The 19804-nt window shown below is 43.0% G+C and overlaps 1 protein-coding gene across 2 annotated transcripts in view; it reads left to right on the forward strand.

Annotated features, from left to right (window-relative positions):
• Positions 1–19804, forward strand: part of VWC2 (von Willebrand factor C domain containing 2) — a 1274203-nt gene that overhangs the window by 94879 nt on the left and 1159520 nt on the right. For both annotated transcript variants that reach the window (XM_069730395.1, XM_069730396.1), the window contains exon 2: positions 11597–12362. In XM_069730395.1, coding sequence (XP_069586496.1) covers positions 11664–12362 — 699 coding nt within the window. In that variant the 5' untranslated portion in view covers positions 11597–11663. The remainder of the gene's footprint in view (positions 1–11596; positions 12363–19804) is intronic.

A 19804-nucleotide genomic window follows, 5' to 3' on the forward strand; every position in this document is an offset into this window, starting at 1 on the left:
CATGTATTATATTGCCCAACCACGTAGTATATTGACCAGCCACGTAGTATATTGCCCAGTCACGTATTATATTGCCAGCTACATAGTATATTGCCCAGTGATGTAGTATATTGCCCAGCCACATAGTATATTGCCCAGTCACGTAGTATATTGCCCAGTCACGTCGTATATTGCCCAGCCACGTAGTATATTGCCCAGTCACGTAGTATATTGCCCAATCACGTAGTATATTGCCCAGCCACATAGTATATTGCCCAGTCACGTAGTATATCGCCCAACCACGTAGTATATCACCCAGCCACGTAGTATATTTCCCAGCCACGTAGTATATTGCCCAGTCATGTACTATATTGCCCAGCTACGTAGTATATTGCCCAGTGATGTAGTATATTGCCCAGCCACATAGTATATTGCCCAGCCACGTAGTATATTGCCCAGCCACGTAGTATATTGCCCAGCCACGTAGTATATTGCACAGCGACGTAGTATACAGCACAGAGCCACGTAGTATATTGCTCAGTCATGTAGTATATTGCCCAGCCACGTAGTATATTGCCCAGCCACGTAGTATATTGCACAGCGACGTAGTATACAGCACAGAGCCACGTAGTATACTGCCCAGTCACATAGTATAATGGCCGGTCACGTAGTATATTGCCCAGCCACGTATGTAACAGGTTAAAAAAGACTTAAAATATAAAATAAACATATACTCACGTTCCGAGGGCCCCTTGTAGTCCTGGTGCTTGTGTGCGGTGCACATGGCAGCTTCCGATCCCAGGGTTGGTATGAGCGCAGGACCTGTGATGATGTCGCGGTCACCTGACCATGACATCATGGAAGGTCCTTCTCGCATAGCATCCTTGCCACCGGAACCTGCCGCTTGCACTGCCGAGGAGAGGGTGCATGTCGGAGGGTGAGAATAACCTTTTTTTTTATTATTATTATTTGTAACATTAGATCTTTTTACTATTTATGCTGCATACACAGCATCAATAGTAAAAAGTTGGTCACACAGGGTTAATAGCTGCGTTAATGGAGTGCGTTTCACCGCGGCATAACGCGGTCCATTAACGCTGCCATTAGCCCTGTGTGAGGGCTGACTGGAGGGGAGTATGGAGCGGGCACTGACTGCGGGGAGGAAGGAGCGGCCATTTTTCCGCCGGACTGTGCCTGTCGCTGATTGGTCATGGCAGTGGTTGTGGGCGTTATGCCACGACCAATCACCGACTTGGATTTCCATGACAGACAGAGGCCGCGACCAATGAATATCTGTGACAGAAAGACAGACAGAAAGACAGACGGAAGTGACCCTTAGACAATTATATGGTAGAATATTTTGTCAGCCAGGCCACACAGTCATATAATACGTGATCAGTGTCATCATCACCATCATTATTGTCATCCACCTCTACTGATTGTCTTACTTTAAATACAAAGGACAAGAAATAATAGTAGATAATACTAGGTCGGAAACCAATAGAAGTGAGAAAAAATGTGCAATAAATGGGTTGATCCAATACCTGTATTAAAGAGCGTTTGCTGCAACTAATGAAATATACAAAATATCACCATTTCAAACTGTATACATTCTCCACATTCGAAATGTCCTTTTGTAGAACTTTATTGCTTTATAATTCATCTATATATATAGCACACAAAACGAAGAAAAGAAATGTGGCACTCACCTGGTTTCTCCAGCTAGACACGTGTCCTTTATTTAACACTTAAGTGTAAAATAACATTCTTCGGCTTTGACAGGAGTAAGTGAGGGACCCGTCGAAGCGCTAGTGCGCGAAACAGCCATCGTCCAGTCTCTTCACTCCCCGTTCCCTCACTTCTGTCAAAGCCGAAGAATGTTATTTTACACTTAAGTGTTAAATAAAGGACACGTTTCTCACTGAAGAAAAAGGGTGAGTGCCACATTTCTTTTCTTTGTTTTGTGTGCTATATGGATTGTGGATTTTCTATGTGGAGCACGACCCTTTTCAGCAGTGAGCCCAGAGTGTCCGATCCGTAGAAGATCAGATTTCTATAGACTGGGAATTTAACAGCATTCAGTGCCAGTATACCCGCTGTTCTTTGGAAAGTGGACATATATATATATAATTGTCTAAGGGGCACCTCCGTCTGTGTGTCACGGAAATCCCGCGTCGCTGATTGGTTGCGGCCGTCAAAGCCACAACCAATCAGCGACGGGCATAACCCGGCCAAGAATTAATTCCTCCCTACTTCCGTCCAGTCAGTGCCCGGCACCCGCTCCATACTCCCCTCCAGTCAGCGCTCACACAGGGTTAATGGCAGCGTTAATGGACAGCATTATGCCGCATTGTAACATACTCGTTAACGCTGTTATTAACCCTGTGTGACCAACTTTTTACTATTGATGCTGCCTATGCAGCATAAAAAGTAAAAAAAATCTAATGTTAAATATAATAAACAAAACAAAAAACCTGCTATTCTCACCTTCCGTCATCCGCAGATCCACGTGCAGCTGCCGCCAGCTTCCGTTCCCAGAGATGCATTGCGGAATTACCCAGAAGACTTAGTGGTCTCGCAAGACCGCTAAGTCATCTGAGTAATTTCGCAATGCATCTCTGGGAACGGAAGCAGGCGGCAGCCGCGCGTGCATCGGGACAGCTTCGCTGGACGCCGGAGGGTGAGTATATACAGTAACAATTTTTTATTTAAAATTTTTTTTTAACAGAGTTATGGTGCCCACACTGCTATATACTACGTGGGCTGTGTTATATACTGCGTGGCTGCTATATAATACGTGGGCAATGTTATATACTGCATGGGCTATGTTATATACTGCATGGGCTGTGCTATATATTACGTGGGCTATGTTATATACTGTGAGGCTGCTATATACTATGTGGGCAGTGTTATATACTATGTGGGCAGTGTTATATACTGCGTGGGCTGTGTTATACACTGCGTGGGCAGTGCTATATGCTGTGTGGTCACTGTTATATACTGCGTGGCCTGTGTTATATACTGCATGGGCTGTGTTATATACTGCATGGGCTGTGCTATATATTATGTAGGCTGTGTTATATACTGTGCGGCTGCTATATACTACGTTGGCAGTGTTATATACTATGTGGACAGTGTTATATACTGCGTGGGCAGTGTTATATACTCTGTGGGCTGTGTTATAACCTGCTTGGCCTGCGTTATATACTGCATGGCCTGTGTTATATACTGCGTGGGCTGTGTTATATACTGCGTGGGCTGTGTTATATACTGCATGGCCACTGTTATATACTGCGTGCCCTTTGTTATATACTGCATGGGCTGTGTTATATATTGCATGGCCTGCGTTATATACTGCATGTGCTGTGTTATATACTGCGTGGGCTGTGTTATATACTGCGTGTGCTGTGTTATATACTGCATGTGCTGTGTTATATACTGCGTGGGCTGTGTTATATACTGCATGGCCACTGTTATATACTGCGTGCCCTTTGTTATATACTGCGTGGCTGTGTTATATACTGTGTGGCTGTGTTATATATTGCATGGCCTGCGTTATATACTGCATTTGCGGTGTTATACACTGCGTGGGCTGTGTTATATACTGCATGTGATGTGTTATATACTGCATGTGCTGTGTTATATACTGCGTGGGCTGTGTTATATACTGCGTGCCCTGTGTTATATACTGCATGGGCTGTGTTATATACTGCGTGGCTGTGTTATATACTGTGTGGCTGTGATATATTGCGTGGCCTGTGTTATATACTACGTGGGCTGTGTTATATACTGCGTGGGCTGTGCTATATATTATGTGGGCTGTGTTATATACTGTGCGGGCTGTGTTATTTACTGTGTGGGCTGTGTTATATACTGCGTGGGCTGTGTCATATAATGAGTGGCTGTGTGATATATTGTGTGGCCTGTTATATACTGCGTGGGTCTGTTATATACTGCATGGGCTGTGTTATATACTGCATGTGCTGTGTTATATACTGCGTGGGCTATGTTATATACTGCGTGGGCTGTGTTATATACTTTGTGGACTGTCCAATGTATTACGTGGGCTGTGTTATATACTGCGTGGGCTGTGTTATTTACTGTGTGGCCTGTGCTATACATTACGTGGGCTGTGTTATATACTATGTGGCTGTGTAATATACTGCATGGCTGCTATATACTACATGGCTCCTATATACTATGTGGCCTGTGCTATACACTATGTGGCTGCTATATACATACATACATACATACATACATATTCTAGAATACCCAATGCGTTAGAATCAGGCCACCATCTAGTATTCCATAAAGTCTTTAAACAAAAGTTGGTAACCTGTCTTTCTCAGTATCCATTTAAAAGAGCACTTAGAGGTAAGAGACAATAACTGCCGACTTACCTATGTTTTGGAGGAAACATAACCCTTCTCCATTGCACTGGCAAATATTCATCTCATGTGTTTATGTTCATGTGTTTGTTTGCACCCTCAAGGTCCATGTTACATGCAGAAATATTTGGAGGAGGAGGAGCGGCAGCAGCAGCAGGTGGATATGTAGGGAGACTGTTGTGAATTCCGCTCTTGGGCTCCCTCCGGTGGTTGTAAGTGGCACTTTTGTGAGTTCTGCTCTTGGGCTCCCTCTTGTGGTTTCAAGTGATATGGCTGCTCCTTGGAGTTAGCTGTCATCAGCTGCCTCCACTTATCGTCTCTTCTGCTCGGCTATTTAGGCCTGGCTCTTTCCTTCAGCCAGTGCCACTTGTAAATGGTTCCTGGTTGGATTCACATCTCTTTGGATTTCCCTGTTATCCTGACCAGTTCAGCAAAGCTAAGTTTTTGCTTGCGTTTTTCTGTTCACAGATTGTGGACTTATCCGTTCAGTGCTTTCTATGTTTGTCCAGCGTTATCAGTATGAATTAATTCTGTCTTGCTGGAACTCTGGGAAGCAGATTTACCCTCCACACCTTTAGTCAGGTGTGGAGATTTTTTTGTAAACTCTGCGTGGATTTTTGTAGTGTTTTATACTGACCGCATAGTATTCCATCCTGTCCTATCTATCAAGCAAGACTGGCCTCCTGTGCTCATCCTGGTTTCATTCTGTGTATGTCTTTTTCCTCTCCACTCACAGTCATTATTTGTGGGGGGCTAATCTATCCTTTGGGAATTTTCTCTGAGGCAAGATAGTTTTCCTGCTTCTGTCTTTAGGGGTAGTTAGCTCTTAGGCTGTGACGAGATGCCTAGGGAGAGTTAGGAGCATTCCACGGCTACTTCTAGTGTTGTGTTGAGCTTAGGGACTGCGGTCAGTACAGTTACCACTTCCTTCAGAGCTCGTTCCATGTTGCTCCTAGACCACCGCATCATAACAGGAGACATAAAGTTTGCAAAGCAGGGGACAAGGCTGACAGTCAAAGTGAAAATGATTATGACGTTAATGCTGGACATGACAAGCAACCCTTTGCTGAGCTGACTCCTACCAGCTGCATGACTGGCCTTTAGAATTTTCTCTATTCTCTGTTGTCCAAGTTCCCCCCCCCCTGTGCTAGTGTTAGGCCTACAAATAAGTAGCAAAGGCAGCAAAATTAACAGGTACATTATCTTTGACATGATGGTTCAGATGTTTAATCTGAATTGGGACAACCTGACACACTTCAGGAAATAATGACGCGTCAACCAGGTTCATGTATAGCTATACTGTGTCCTTTCTTAGGCGGATACCTTGAGCCAGCCCAGATTCCATGGACTTCCGTGTTAGCAATTTGAACAAGTAGAAAGAACAGGCAACTGGCCCCCTATGCACGCATTGTCGTGTTCAACATCCACTGTAATGTCAGAAAGGGTACTTGGCATGGCCAGTGGCTTTGTCACAACTAAATAGGTAATTTGCTGCAAGCATGAAAAACCTTTTCTCAAAAAAACTCTGGCTTGGAATAGTGCTGAATGTCATTCACAAATAGCAGATGCCAATGAATAAATTGGCCATGCAATTTGCCTACCTGACTGTCCGTTGTTTGTCTTCTACACCTTTCTCCTCTAGCCGTTGCAGGTGGACCATACTCTACCAGCCGCACTTCTCCTGGCTGCAAACTGTTTTATAGTGATAATTTTTATCACTGAACATGCTCTCTTGAGGATGCACAAACTGCAAGCAGCTCACAAAATAGGACTGAATATTTGAAATTCTCATTAACAACAAGTCTTTCCTACTTCACTGTGAAAGGACCTAGCCTAAGCTTGCTCTTTAAAACAAGAGGTTATTTTTGAATGGCTTTGTAAAAATAGTTACCTTTTGGAATTGTTATGCAGTGTACTCATTTTGAGAATAACAAACTGGTTGTTGATCTAAAAAAAAGAAACAATTTTTCACTACTAGTTGCAAATTGTCTCTTCAGAGAGGAAGAGAACTAGAACTCTAGTGCCACCTTTTGGAAGTAGCAATCCTAACAGTCAATGTCGACCCTTTAACAAGCCTTGTCACATGACTTAGGATAAAACCAAACTAGAATCTCAATTTGCAGACACTGTATTTCGGGGTACTGCCCCTCGTCAGTGCAAAGTGGAGATCTGGTTTGGCCGATTGAGAGGCATCTGACCGGGATCCAAGAAGTATCGTTTCTCCTGCGGAGAGTGGCATGTTAAGCATGTGAAGGTCAGGAGACTTAAAGCTGCAATGCTCCTCTGGAAAATATGCAAGTTGTCTCTTCAGAGAGGAAAAGGACTAGGACCCAAGTGCCACCTAAGTAGCAATCCTAACAGTCAATGTCAACCCTTTAATGAGCCTTGTCACATGGCTTATGATAGAAGCCAAACTAGAATCTCAATTTGCAGACACTGTGTTTCGGGTCAGCCAAACCAGATCTTCACTTTGCACTGACGAGGGGCAGTACCCCGAAACAAAGTGTCTGCAAACTAAGATTCTGGTTTGGCTTTTATCCTAAGCCATGTGACAAGGCTTGTTAAAGGGTCGACATTGACTGCTAGGATTGCTACTTCCAATTAGACACTAGAGTTCTAGTCCTCTTCCTCTCTGAAGAGAAAATTTGCATATTTCTCAGAGGAGCATTGCAGCTTTAAGTCTCCTCACCTCGACATGTTTAAAATGTCACTCTCTGCAAGGAGAAACAATACTTCTTGGATCACTTCTAGTTGAGAAATCATTAGTTTTTCACTGTCAAAAGTGTTAAGCACACCTGTTTTGCTCATAAAATAAATATATGATTTTTGTATGCCTTGTGAAAAAGCTTTGGCTTAATTTTGCAAAGAAAAAATATTTTGACACCCCCCAAACAAGGATATCTTTTGTAAAAACCCATGTGAAGAAGTCACATCTTCTTCCACTTCAACTGCCTGTTTATAAACAGCAGCAAAGAAAGCACATGTCCCAAAAAGGATAATTTTTGGACTATTTCTACAAATTAAATTTCGTATCAAGGCTGATACTGCAATGTGTTATTAAATAGTCTGTCATTTAACACCAATTACCATCCTTTTTCACCTAGTGATATAGGTTGAGATCACTTAGACATTAATAAGGCTTTGTTTTATGTTACACAGCTCAAAAGGGATTTAATGCAGTACTAGCACGGAAGTTAGATTTGCTACAAATAGAATTCTTTGGGGAAATGCAGTAAATCCAGCTGATTTCATCTTCAGATGGTTCAATCATCTCTAATAAATTTACTAAATAGTAATCAAAGAGTGGAGCAGCATAATAACAGGGTCTGTGCCACAGGACTGGCGTATAGCAAATGTGGTGCCAATATTCAAAAAGGGGACAAAAACTGAACTCGGAAATTATAGGCCAGTAAGCTTAACCTCTACTGTGGGTAAAATACTGGAGGGCATTCTAAGGGATGCTATACTGGAGTATCTGAAGAGGAATAACCTCATGACCCAGTATCAGCACGGGTTTACTAGGGACCGTTCATGTCAGACTAATTTGATCAGTTTCTATGAAGAGGTAAGTTCCAGATTGGACCAAGGGAACCCAGTGGATGTAGTGTATATGGACTTTTCAAAAGCTTTTGATACGGTGCCACACAAAAGGTTGATACATAAAATGAGAATAATGGGGATAGGGGAAAATATGTGCAAGTGGGTTGAGAGCTGGCTCAGGGATAGGAAACAAAGGGTGGTTATTAATGGAGCACACTCGGACTGGGTAGCGGTTAGCAGTGGGGTACCACAGGGGTCAGTATTGGGCCCTCTTCTTTTTAACATATTTATTAATGACCTTGTAGGGGGCATTCAGAGTAGAATTTCAATATTTGCAGATGACACTAAACTCTGCAGGGTAATCAATACAGAGGAGGACAATTTTATATTACAGGATGATTTATGTAAACTAGAAGCTTGGGCTGATAAATGGCAAATGAGCTTTAATGGGGATAAATGTAAGGTCATGCACTTGGGTAGAAGTAATAAGATGTATAATTATGTGCTTAATTCTAAAACTCTGGGCAAAACCGTCAATGAAAAAGACCTGGGTCTATGGGTGGATGACAAACTTAAATTCAGTGGCCAGTGTCAGGCAGCTGCTACAAAGGCAAATAAAATAATGGGATGCATTAAAAGAGGCATAGATGCTCATGAGGAGAACATAATTTTACCTCTATACAAGTCACTAGTTCGACCACACTTAGAATACTGTGCACAGTTCTGGTCTCCGGTGTTTAAGAAAGACATAGCTGAACTGGAGCGGGTGCAGAGAAGAGCGACCAAGGTTATTAGAGGACTGGGGGGTCTGCAATACCAAGATAGGTTATTACACTTGGGGCTATTTAGTTTGGAAAAACGAAGACTAAGGGGTGATCTTATTTTAATGTATAAATATATGAGGGGACAGTACAAAGACCTTTCTGATGATCTTTTTAATCATAGACCTGAAACAGGGACAAGGGGGCATCCTCTGCGGTTGGAGGAAAAAAGGTTTAAGCATAATAACAGACGCGGATTCTTTACTGTAAGAGCAGTGAGACTATGGAACTCTCTGCCGTATGATGTTGTAATGAGTGATTCATTACTTAAATTTAAGAGGGGACTGGATACCTTTCTGGAAAAGTATAATGTTACAGGGTATATACACTAGATTCCTTGATAGGGTGTTGATCCAGGGAACTAGTCTGATTGCTGTATGTGGAGTCGGGAAGGAATTTTTTTCCCCAATGTGGAGCTTACTCTTTGCACATGGGGTTTTTTTGCCTTCCTCTGGATCAACATGTTAGGTTAGGCTATGGGTTGAACTAGATGGACATATAGTCTTCCTTCAACCTTAATAACTATGTAACTATGTAACTATGTAACTATGTATGCAATAAGATATGTTGCATGGAAACTTTGTGTGAAACTTAAACTGCATTAATGCTGTATATTACAGTGCCTTGAAAAAGTGTTCGGCTCCCTGGAACTTTTCAACCTTTTCCCACATATCATGCTACAAGCATAAAGATACCAAATGTAAATTTTTGGTGAATAATCAACAACAAGTGGAACACAATTGTAAAGTTGAACGAAATTGATTGGATATTTTAAATTTTTGTGGAAATTCAAAAACTGAAAAGTGGGGCATGCAATATTATTCGGCCCCTTTAACTTAATACATTGTTGTGTCACCTTTTGCTGCGATTACAGCTGCAAGTCGCTTGGGGTATGTCTCTAACAGTTTTGTACATTGAGAGACTGAAATTCTTGCCCATTCTTTCTTTGCAAACAGCTCAAGCTCAGCTGATGGTTTGATGAAAACAGCAGTTTTCAACTCTTTCCACAGATTATTGATTGTATTGAGGTCTGGACTTTGACTTGGCCATTCTAACACCTGGATACGTTTACCATTCCATTGTAGATTTTGCTTTATGATTGGGATCATTGTCTTGTTCGAAGACAAATCTCTGTCCCAGTCTCAGGTCTTTTGCAGACTCCAACAGGTTTTCTTTTAAGAATGGTCCTGTATTTGGCTCCATCCATCTTCCCATCAATTTTACCCATCTTCCTTGTCCCTGATGAAGAAACGCAGGCCCAAACCATGGTGCTGCCACCACCATGTTTGACAGTAGGGATGGTGTGTTCAGGGTGATGAGCTGTGTTGTCTTTACGCCAAACATATCGTTTGGCATTGTTGTCAAAAAGTTTCATTTTGGTTTGATCTGACCAGAGCACCTTCTTTCATATGTTTGGTGTGTCTCCCAGGTGGCTTGTTGCAAACTTTAAACAACACATTTTATGGATATCTTTGAGAAATGACTTTCTTCTTGCCACTCTTCCATAAAGGACAGATTTGTGCAGTGTACAACTGATTGTTGTACTATGGACAGACTGTCCCACCTCAGCTGTAGATCTCTGCAGTTCATCTAGAGTGATCATGGGCCACTTGGCTGCATCTCTTATCAGTCTTCTCCTTGCTTGAGATGAAAGTTTGGAGGGACAGCTGGGTCTTGGTAGATTTGCAGTGGTATGATGCTCCTTCCATTTCAATATGATCACTTGCACAGTGCTCCTTGGGATGTTTAAAGTTTTGAATATCATTTTCTATCCAAATCCGGCTTTAAACTTCTCCACAACAGTATCACAGACCTGCCTGTCGTGTTCCTTGGTCTTCATGATGCTCTCTGTGCTTCAAACAGAATCTTGAGACTATCACAGAGCAGGTGCATTTTACGGAGACTTGATTACACACAGGTGGATTATATTTATCATCATTAGGCATTTAGGGCAACATTGGATCATTCAGAGATCCACAATGAACTTCTGGAGTGAGTTTGCTGCACTGAAAGTAAAGGGGCCGATTAATATTGCACGCCCCACTTTTCAGTTTTTGAATTTCCCCAAAAATTTAAAATAACCAATTAATTTCGTTCAACTTCATAATTGTGTTCCACTTGTTGATTCTTCAACAAAAATTTACATTTGATATCTTCATGTTTGAAGCATGATATGCGGGAAAAGGTTGAAAAGTTCCAGGGAGCCGAATACTTTTTGCAAGGCACTGTATATAGTTATAAAAGGAAGGTATTTATTGCAGAAGTAGGCCAATTTGGGCAAGTCCACTACCCACGTCTAGGCAGCCTTTGTCTGGAGGGGTGCTACACATTTTTATCTGTTACAAATATTTGTACTAGTACCCCTCCATTATGTCTAGCACTTACTGCATTATATACACTGTATTTGCTGGTGACATATTGCAATCACCATAAAGCATTGGCTTTCATATTAATTTGCATAGCATATATACACAGTTTAGAATGTGTATATTGCAAGTGTTCACTGTTTGTCTTATCTTAAATATCCTATCATGTGCTCTTATTTTAATGACTTTTAGACATATGCTGTTGAAATGTTCGGTGTATTTATTGTTGCCACAGTAGCAAGATGTGCTAACATCTTCACAAGAGCGTTGTAACATGTTTGGTGTACAAATAAAATTTTCTAAATTTTATAAAATTAAATAGCAACCAAAATTGCAAAGAAGTTTTAATAAAATGTTTTGCAAAAAAATAGGCAAGTTGACATGTTGAATGCAATAGTTCCTATACTTAAAAGAACACTACCGAATTTTTATAAATTTGTCACTGATGACAATAAATATGACAATAAATAATGAACTAAACATAAACTTTTATATCATGCAGAGATTCGAACTTCAAGTCACCTATCAACATTGAATGAAGGAGCTCAGACCTGGTGTTGTGCTAGGAAATGCCCAGCTCCACTGTAATGGCAATTGGAGCTCTTTCCAGCTCTCTTCTTGTAACATGCTGCCTCATGGTTGCCCTATGCAACCCTACTTTACGTGTCCAAAATCTTACACAGACACAAGGACACGAACAATTGAAAAATAGTCAAGAAAAGAGGGATCATACAGCTCATCGCAATCACAACCAAACAAACTTGGGATTAGTAAATGACAACAAAATACATAAGGACGAATCTATGAAAGACTGGAACCATTCAGCAAACAAAATTATTTTAAATAAAGAATTTTTGATTAGACAAAAAGAGATTTTAACTACTCAAACTATGAGCACTAAATCAGGGACTGTTACACAAATGCAATCAGATGTGGTGCAAGACCAGCCCCTAGAGGAAGCATCTCTTTTGGATATAGCAGCAACACAGGAGGCTACCGAGGAATATGCCTACCCAGATTATCGGGGGAAAGGTTGCGTGGATGAAAGCGGTTTTGTATATGCCATTGGGGAAAAGTTTACACCTGGCCCTTCAGCTTGCCCTTGTCGTTGCACAGAGGAAGGGCCCCTTTGCATTCAACCAGAGTGCCCAAGGTTGCATCCGCGTTGTATTCAAGTTGACAACAGTCAGTGCTGCCCCCAGTGTAAAGAAAAGAAAAATTACTGTGAATTTCGAGGGAAAACCTATCAGTCCTTAGAAGAATTTATGGTAAGTCAGATTGCTTAAAGAAGTTTAATAGTATAATTGTTTAACAGACTATAATCAAGTTACTGCTTTCATGTCTTAATTTTCCATACAGCTATTATTCTATTGGGTAACTTATTCATTTTTATTAGATCTTAAAATGTGCATCTAAAATCAGGCCTGACTCATTTGCCTTAATACATTTGTGCATGTTGCCAAATCAGTTTATCACCAATACCATTTAATCATTATAATTGTGTTGTTAATGTGATGGATCATGGCACTTTTTGGTGATCATATATGGCTGAATAGCAATGATTAGAAACAGCTGTGATGTAACGTATTCTGAAAATACGGTTGGGTTAAAGGAGTGTACCAGAATAGGGTTGGGTTAAGAGAGTCCACCAGAATATGTATGGAACAGAGCAAAAAAAAAAAGAATCTAAGAAAAAAGGGAAAAAAGAGATAAGCAGTAGCCAAATACATATTTTTTAAATATGTTACCAGATTTGACCATATAAACTGAATACATTACTGAAAAGATATCTTAGACTTATAAGGATGCTATATTTACAACTCCTCAGTGTCGTCCTTCATGCTACACTTGGTGTTTAATGCTGCTTATTACATGCTGTAGCTATCAATCATGCTGGGTGAGTAGAGACTGAATAAACATGGATTAATGAGCTGGTTCATTCTACAGGGTGGACTGTTGTGAATTCTGTGGCAGAGCTCCCTCCTGTGGTCACAAGTGGTACTTCGGCTGGTTCTCTCTGTGAGCTTCCGTTGGTGGAGGAAAGTGGTACTGCGGCTTCTGAGTTTCCTTCCTCAGGTGATGTGGTGAAGTCGTTAGGTGCTGCTCTATTTAACTCCACCTAGTGCTTTGATCCTGGCCTCCAGTCAATGTTCTAGTATTGGACCTGTTTCCTCCTGGATCGTTCCTGTGGCCTGCTGCTCTGCATAGCTAAGTTCCTCTTTGCTATTTGATTGCTGTTTTTTTCTGTCCAGCTTGTCAATTTGTTTTTTACTGCTTGCTGGAAGCTCTGGGACGCAGAGGGTGTACCTCCGTGCCGTTAGTTCTGTGCGGAGGGTCTTTTTGCCCCCTTTGCGTGGTTTTTGTAGGGTTTTGTGTTGACCGCAAAGTTACCTTTCCTATCCTCGCTCTGTTCAGAAAGTTGGGCCTTCCTTTGCTAAATCTATTTCATCTCTACGTTTGTCTTTTCATCTTTACTCACAGTCATTATATGTGGGGGCTGCCTTTTCCTTTGGGGTATTTCTCTGAGGCAAGGTAGGCTTATTTTCTATCTTCAGGCTAGCTAGTTTCTCAGGCCGTGCCGAGTTGCATAGGGAGCGTTAGGCGCAATCCACGGCTGCCTTTAGTGTGGTTGGAGAGGATTAGGGATTGCGGTCAACAGAGTTCCCACGTCTCAGAGCTCGTTCTTGTTTTTTGGGTTATTGCCAGGTCACTGTATGTGCGCTGACCTCTATGTCCATTGTGGTACTGAATTACCTTTCATAACAGTGGACCATTTATATGGATACACCTAAATAAAATGGGAATGGTTGGTGATATCAACTTCCTGTTTGTGGCACATTAGTATATGGAAGGGGGAAAACTTTTCAAGATGGGTGGTGACCATGGTGGCCATTTTGAAGTTGGACATTTTGGATCCAACTTTATTTTTTTAAATGGGAAGAGGGTCACGTGACACATAAAACTTATTGAGAATTTCACAAGAAAAACAATGGTGTGCTTGGTTTTAATGTAACTTTATTCTTTCATGAGTTATTTACAAGTTTATGACCACTTATAAAATGTGTTCAAAGTGCTGCTCATTGCATTGGATTGTCAATGCAACCCTCTTCTCCCACTCTTGACACCCTGATAGCAACACAGAAGAAATGCTAGCACAGGCTTCCCGTATCCGTTGTTTTAGATGCTGCCATCTCGTATCTTCACAGCATAGACAATTGCCTTCAGATGACCCAAAAGATAAAAGCCTAAGGGGGTCAGATCGGGAGACCTTGGTGGCCATTCATCTGGCCCACGACGACCAATCCACTTTCCAGGAAACTGTTCATGTAGGAATGCTCGGACCTGACACCCATAATGTGGTGGTGCACCATGTTGCTGGAAAAACTCAGAGAACGTGCCATCTTCAGTGCATAAAGAGGGCAACACATCATCATGATGGTCATTGTGGGCCAGTTGAATGGCTACCAAGGTCTCTCGAACTGACCCCCTTAGACTTTTATCTTTGGGGTCATCTGAAGGTATTTGTTTATGCTGTGAAAATACGAGATGTGGAGAATTTCTTGTGAAATTCTCAATAAGTTTGATGAGTCACATGACCCTCTTCCCATGGGAAAAAATAAAGTTGGACCCAAATTGGCAACTATGGCTGCCATGATCACCACCAATTTGGAAAAGTTTTCCCCCTCCCATATACTAATGTGTCACAAACAGGAAGTTGATATCACCAACCATTCCCATTTTATTTACGTGTATCCATATAAATGGCCACCCTGTATAGCCAGATACCTGAACGGTTCATCCTAATGTCATAGTTATTTTGACATGGATTTTCAAATTACATTCACCAACCTCATCAGCTCAAGAAAATCTGTTCAAACTCTGAGGAATGTACAGTATCTTTTCAAAATAAACAGAGGCATACTTACTTTCCATCACTTCTGTGGATCCAGTGCTTACCCCTCTGGAAGACACGTCTCTATCCAAATGTTACAGGATCTCTCAAGCTTGTGATTGACTGCAGTGGTTAGGTGACTAGAATATTGTTTCATAAATGAAACATCTGATGATGCTGTCTTCCAGTCACCTGTTCCCACATGTATGGAGCAGGCTCAGGAGCAGTGATTTCTCCATCAGCAGCGAGTGTCAGCTGAACAATATATGCCTCCTGATGAAGACGGCAGAATTCCGTCGAAATGAATTGTGGACTTATTTTATGATTCAATAAAGGTTTGCACCTTTAATCTTTCCTGGCTCTTAAGGTACCGTCACACTAAGCGACGCTGCAGCGATACCGACAACGATCCGGATCGCTGCAGCGTCGCTGTTTGGTCGCTGGAGAGCTGTCACACAGACAGCTCTCCAGCGACCAACGATCCCGAGGTCCCCGGTAACCAGGGTAAACATCGGGTTACTAAGCGCAGGGCCGCGCTTAGTAACCCGATGTTTACCCTGGTTACCATCGTTAAAGTAAAAAAAAACAACCACTACATACTTACCTACCGCTGTCTGTCCTCGGCGCTCTGCTTCTCTGCTCTGGCTGTGAGCACAGTGGCCAGAAAGCAGAGCGGTGACGTCACCGTCAGAGCGCCGAGGACAGACAGCGGTAGGTAAGTATGTAGTGGTTGTTTTTTTTTTACTTTAACGATGGTAACCAGGGTAAACATCGGGTTACTAAGCGCGGCCCTGCGCTTAGTAACCCGATGTTTACCCTGGTTACCAGCGAAGACATCGCTGAATCGGCGTCACACACGCCGATTCAGCGATGTCAGCAGGAGATCCAGCGACAAAACAAAGTTCTGGACTTTCTGCAGCGACCAACGATATCACAGCAGGGGCCTGATCGCTGCTGTGTGTCACACTGGACGATATCGCTAGCCAGGACGCTACAACGTCACGGATCGCTAGCGATATCGTCCAGTGTGACGGTACCTTTATCATCACCAGCCTAGCGCTCCTCAATAGACCGCATTCATTCTTTCATTATTGTCAGTTTCCCTCTGCGAGGACACGCAGCGGGAGCTGCTCACACTGTCATCTCATCGTTGCTTCTGTACCTTCCATCATGTGGCCACTAGGACCTGCAGTCACGTGGCTCCCAGCGTGCACTGCAGTCCTCCTGAACACTGCAAGGAGTTTTCATCCACAAGCAGGGAATCACCCAAGACCTACCTGATCACAGTGGATCACCACACCCTCTGGACCTGTCAGCCTCTTTCCTCCCCTGGTCGCATCCATTTACAGCACAACTCTCAAGGTTAGTGGCTCTACAGCTCCGCTTATCATCCTTAACCCCAATGGTCCTGCTCATGCGTGCCCCTGTTCTCTCTTTTGATTGCGAACAATATATATATGAGACTCTGCTTCAGGTGCAATCGATGTTCGTGGCACTTTAGTGGTCTAGATGATGCTTTTCACAGATGGTTGTTTTCAAAGAGGTGGCATCATAAGGATGATGATGGCTGCTATGACAAAAAGGGCAAACCCTGCCATGTGGGTGCATAGTCATTTGTCCGCTACAGAATACATAATACATCATACAGAAACATTGCATTTTTCTAGCAATCAGATCACAGTGTGTTCAAGTTCTGTAGTTGGGCTGAAAAATGGACAAAGAAAAATAATGTTTTATAAAAAAAAAACCATTAAAGTAAAAATAAATGAAATTCCCTCCCTTACCTGTTGTAAAGTATTTTATTATTCGAAATATCAAAACAAAAACACAATATAACATCATATAATGTGTGCTATAATATCATTACATTATTTATCCTGCAATTAAAAATTGTGCCAGATAGTCTGTTTGGTCATCTCCTCTTTAAAAAAATATGAATGAAAATTTAACAAAAAGGTGCACATACCCCTAAAACATACCATTATAACCATAGTTTATCCTGCAGAAACAGGCCCATACCCAGCTTGTTCAGTGGAAAAAAAATGGCTTTAATGGCTTTTATGTTAAGGCTTTTAGAATATGGCAGCACGAAATGAAATTAAAAAGTTCATTTATCAAGTGCTAGGAGTCGAGTTCTTGCCGCTGCACAGGGGGAATCTCGAGTCATGCCTGTTGCGGTCTCCCATTCTACATCGACCACAGTGGAGCCTGCTCAGCAGAGATGTCAGTCCCAGCGTCTCACTCAGTCTGATACTGTGCAAAGGGTTACTGCTGCCTTTCCCGACTCTGCTGTTGTAGCCTGCACTGGTCAGCAGTGAGCAGGCTTTTCTGGGACCAAGTCCTGCATTGCTGACATTGAACATGCCCAAGGTAAGACCACTCATTGGAGGTCAGGGGTCACATGCTCAGGTACTGCAGCAGCTATCATTGGTCCTCTAGGAAGGTCCTGAAGCTGCTCAGGCACTGTAGCAACTTTCATTGGTTCCCTAGGAAGGTCCTGAAGCTGCTGCAGCTATAAAAGGTTTGCATGGCTGCACGGCCATGCGCTAGTATCACCTCATGTCATGAGCTTGTTATTTGTGGTCACGCCGATATGTGTGTGTTCAGGGACCCAGCTGAAATAAGCCCCTAGAATACCGGCACCTCCGGTGAGGAGTTTGCATGTATGTATTCAGGGACCCAGCTGAAATAAGCCCCTAGAATATGACGAAATACAAGCCAGCTCACCCGTGATGCATAAACCAAACTTCAGGAGCACGGACCCGCTGTGTCCAGGCGTATAAAGTCCAAAACAAGAAGAGAATGTCCAGCTTCACTGAATCAGTAAAAAAGAGTTTTCTTTATTCACAAACTTTAAGCATAGAGGATACAGACTTCAGCACGAACCATATGGGTAAGAATCTCAACGCGTTTCTGGAGACTAAGCTCCCTTAATCATGATGTCATGATTAAGGGAGCTTAGTCTCCAGAAACGCGTTGAGATTCTTACCCATATGGTTCGTGCTGAAGTCTGTATCCTCTATGCTTAAAGTTTGTGAATAAAGAAAACTCTTTTTTACGGATTCAGTGAACCTAGAATATGACACCTCCGGTGAGGAGTGTTTGTGTGCTTTTCTGGGTGCGTGACCACTGACTGCCATCAGCTCAGCAGTTAGCTGTGTTCCCATGTGACGCTAACAGGGCAGATTATCTTATTTCCAGCGACTCTGTGGCGTTAACAGATTTTGCTTATACCGTCATATAGCGCCACCATTTGCCAGCAGCAGGTTCCTCTCCTGCACGGTGGACCCCGGGTTGCGAATGCACCTATTTATACATATATATATTTATATACTTTGTGCATTCCGCCAACCCTAACATAATACAAACGCCAGGGTCTGGCTAGTAAATGGCGGACAAACAGCAATCCTTGCGGGACATCCAGCAGCTGGAGGGTAGGTTGGCGGCTCTCGAGCGCACAACCTCAGCTGTGGATGTTACCGCAGTTGCTGTTCAGGCTGCTAGCGTGGCTGCAGCAACCTTGTCCATGGCCACACCTGTTCTGACTCTATCTCACCTCCCGCTGCCAGAAAAATTTTCTGGTGGTAGTAAATCTTATAGGAGTTTCGTGAGCCAGTGCTCTATACATCTTGAGCTCCTGGCCGCACGTTTCCCCACAGAGTGGGCAAAGGTGGGATTTATTGTGTCTCTCCTGTCAGACAGGGCGTTGGAGTGGGGTACACCGCTGTGGGAGCGTGGTGATCATGTGGTGCAGAGTGCTCCGCTGTTCCTGAGCACTCTGAAACAGGTCTTTTTGGGCCTCGAGTCACCCATGATACAGCGCTCCAACTGTTGGCATTGACTCAGGGCTCGTCCTATTCAGCCATTTTGCCGTCCACTTCCGCACTCTAGCATTTGAGCTGGAGTGGTCGGATAAAGCCCTTATCCCTATATTTTGGAGGGGGCTGGCTGACCATGTGAAGGACGCCCTGGCCTCAAGGGAGATTCTTGCCACACTGGAGGAGTTGATAGCTGTGTCTACCCGTATTGACCTCCATTTTCACGAGCGGAGGTTAGAGCGGGCCGAGTGTAGGCAGAGGTTTCAGCTAGCTCCCACCTTCGCCAAACTTTTGGAATCTCCGGTCCAGGTCCCTGAGTCACATGAGGCCATGGAAGTGTCACAAGCTGGATCTAAGTCCCGAACCGCATCTGCACTCAAGGTCTGCGATGTTTGCGAGCAGTCAGGACATCTTGCCACCAGATGTTCACAGCGGTCGAGGAAATATCAGCGTCTAGTGGTAGTAGGTGGAGGTACACTAGATACGGTGACGTTTGCCTCCAAATTGTCCTTTAAAGGGACAATTACAATAGGCTCATTCACTCAGTAGAGCTCTGCGGGGATTCTGGGACGGAGGGCAATTTTATGTCTTCTGCCTTTGCCCAACGTCACGCAATACCCCTGGTAATGCTAGCTCAACCAGTAACTGTACGAGTGGTGAATGGGTTGACACTGCCCTCACAGATAACACACCAGACCATCACTTTCCCACTGTCCTTGTCGCCAGTTGGATAGTAAATATCCAACCATGAAAATATAACCATGGTGTCGCTCACAATGTATGTCAGATTTATGATGAGAAATGCGGTCCTTCGTAGTCTGTGTGGTTTCACCCACGAAAATCTTGCCACAAGGGCATTTGATTGCATATTCGACAAAACTGGAACCACAGGTATAGAATCCCTGCATCGGGATGTCCAGACCTTTGTATGGATGTGAAATTTTAGGTCCCTTCAACACATTAGCACATTGTTTACATTGTAAATAGGGAAAAGTTCCCT

Source organism: Ranitomeya imitator, chromosome 6 (assembly GCF_032444005.1).
Source record: "Ranitomeya imitator isolate aRanImi1 chromosome 6, aRanImi1.pri, whole genome shotgun sequence".
NCBI lineage: Eukaryota > Metazoa > Chordata > Amphibia > Anura > Dendrobatidae > Ranitomeya > Ranitomeya imitator.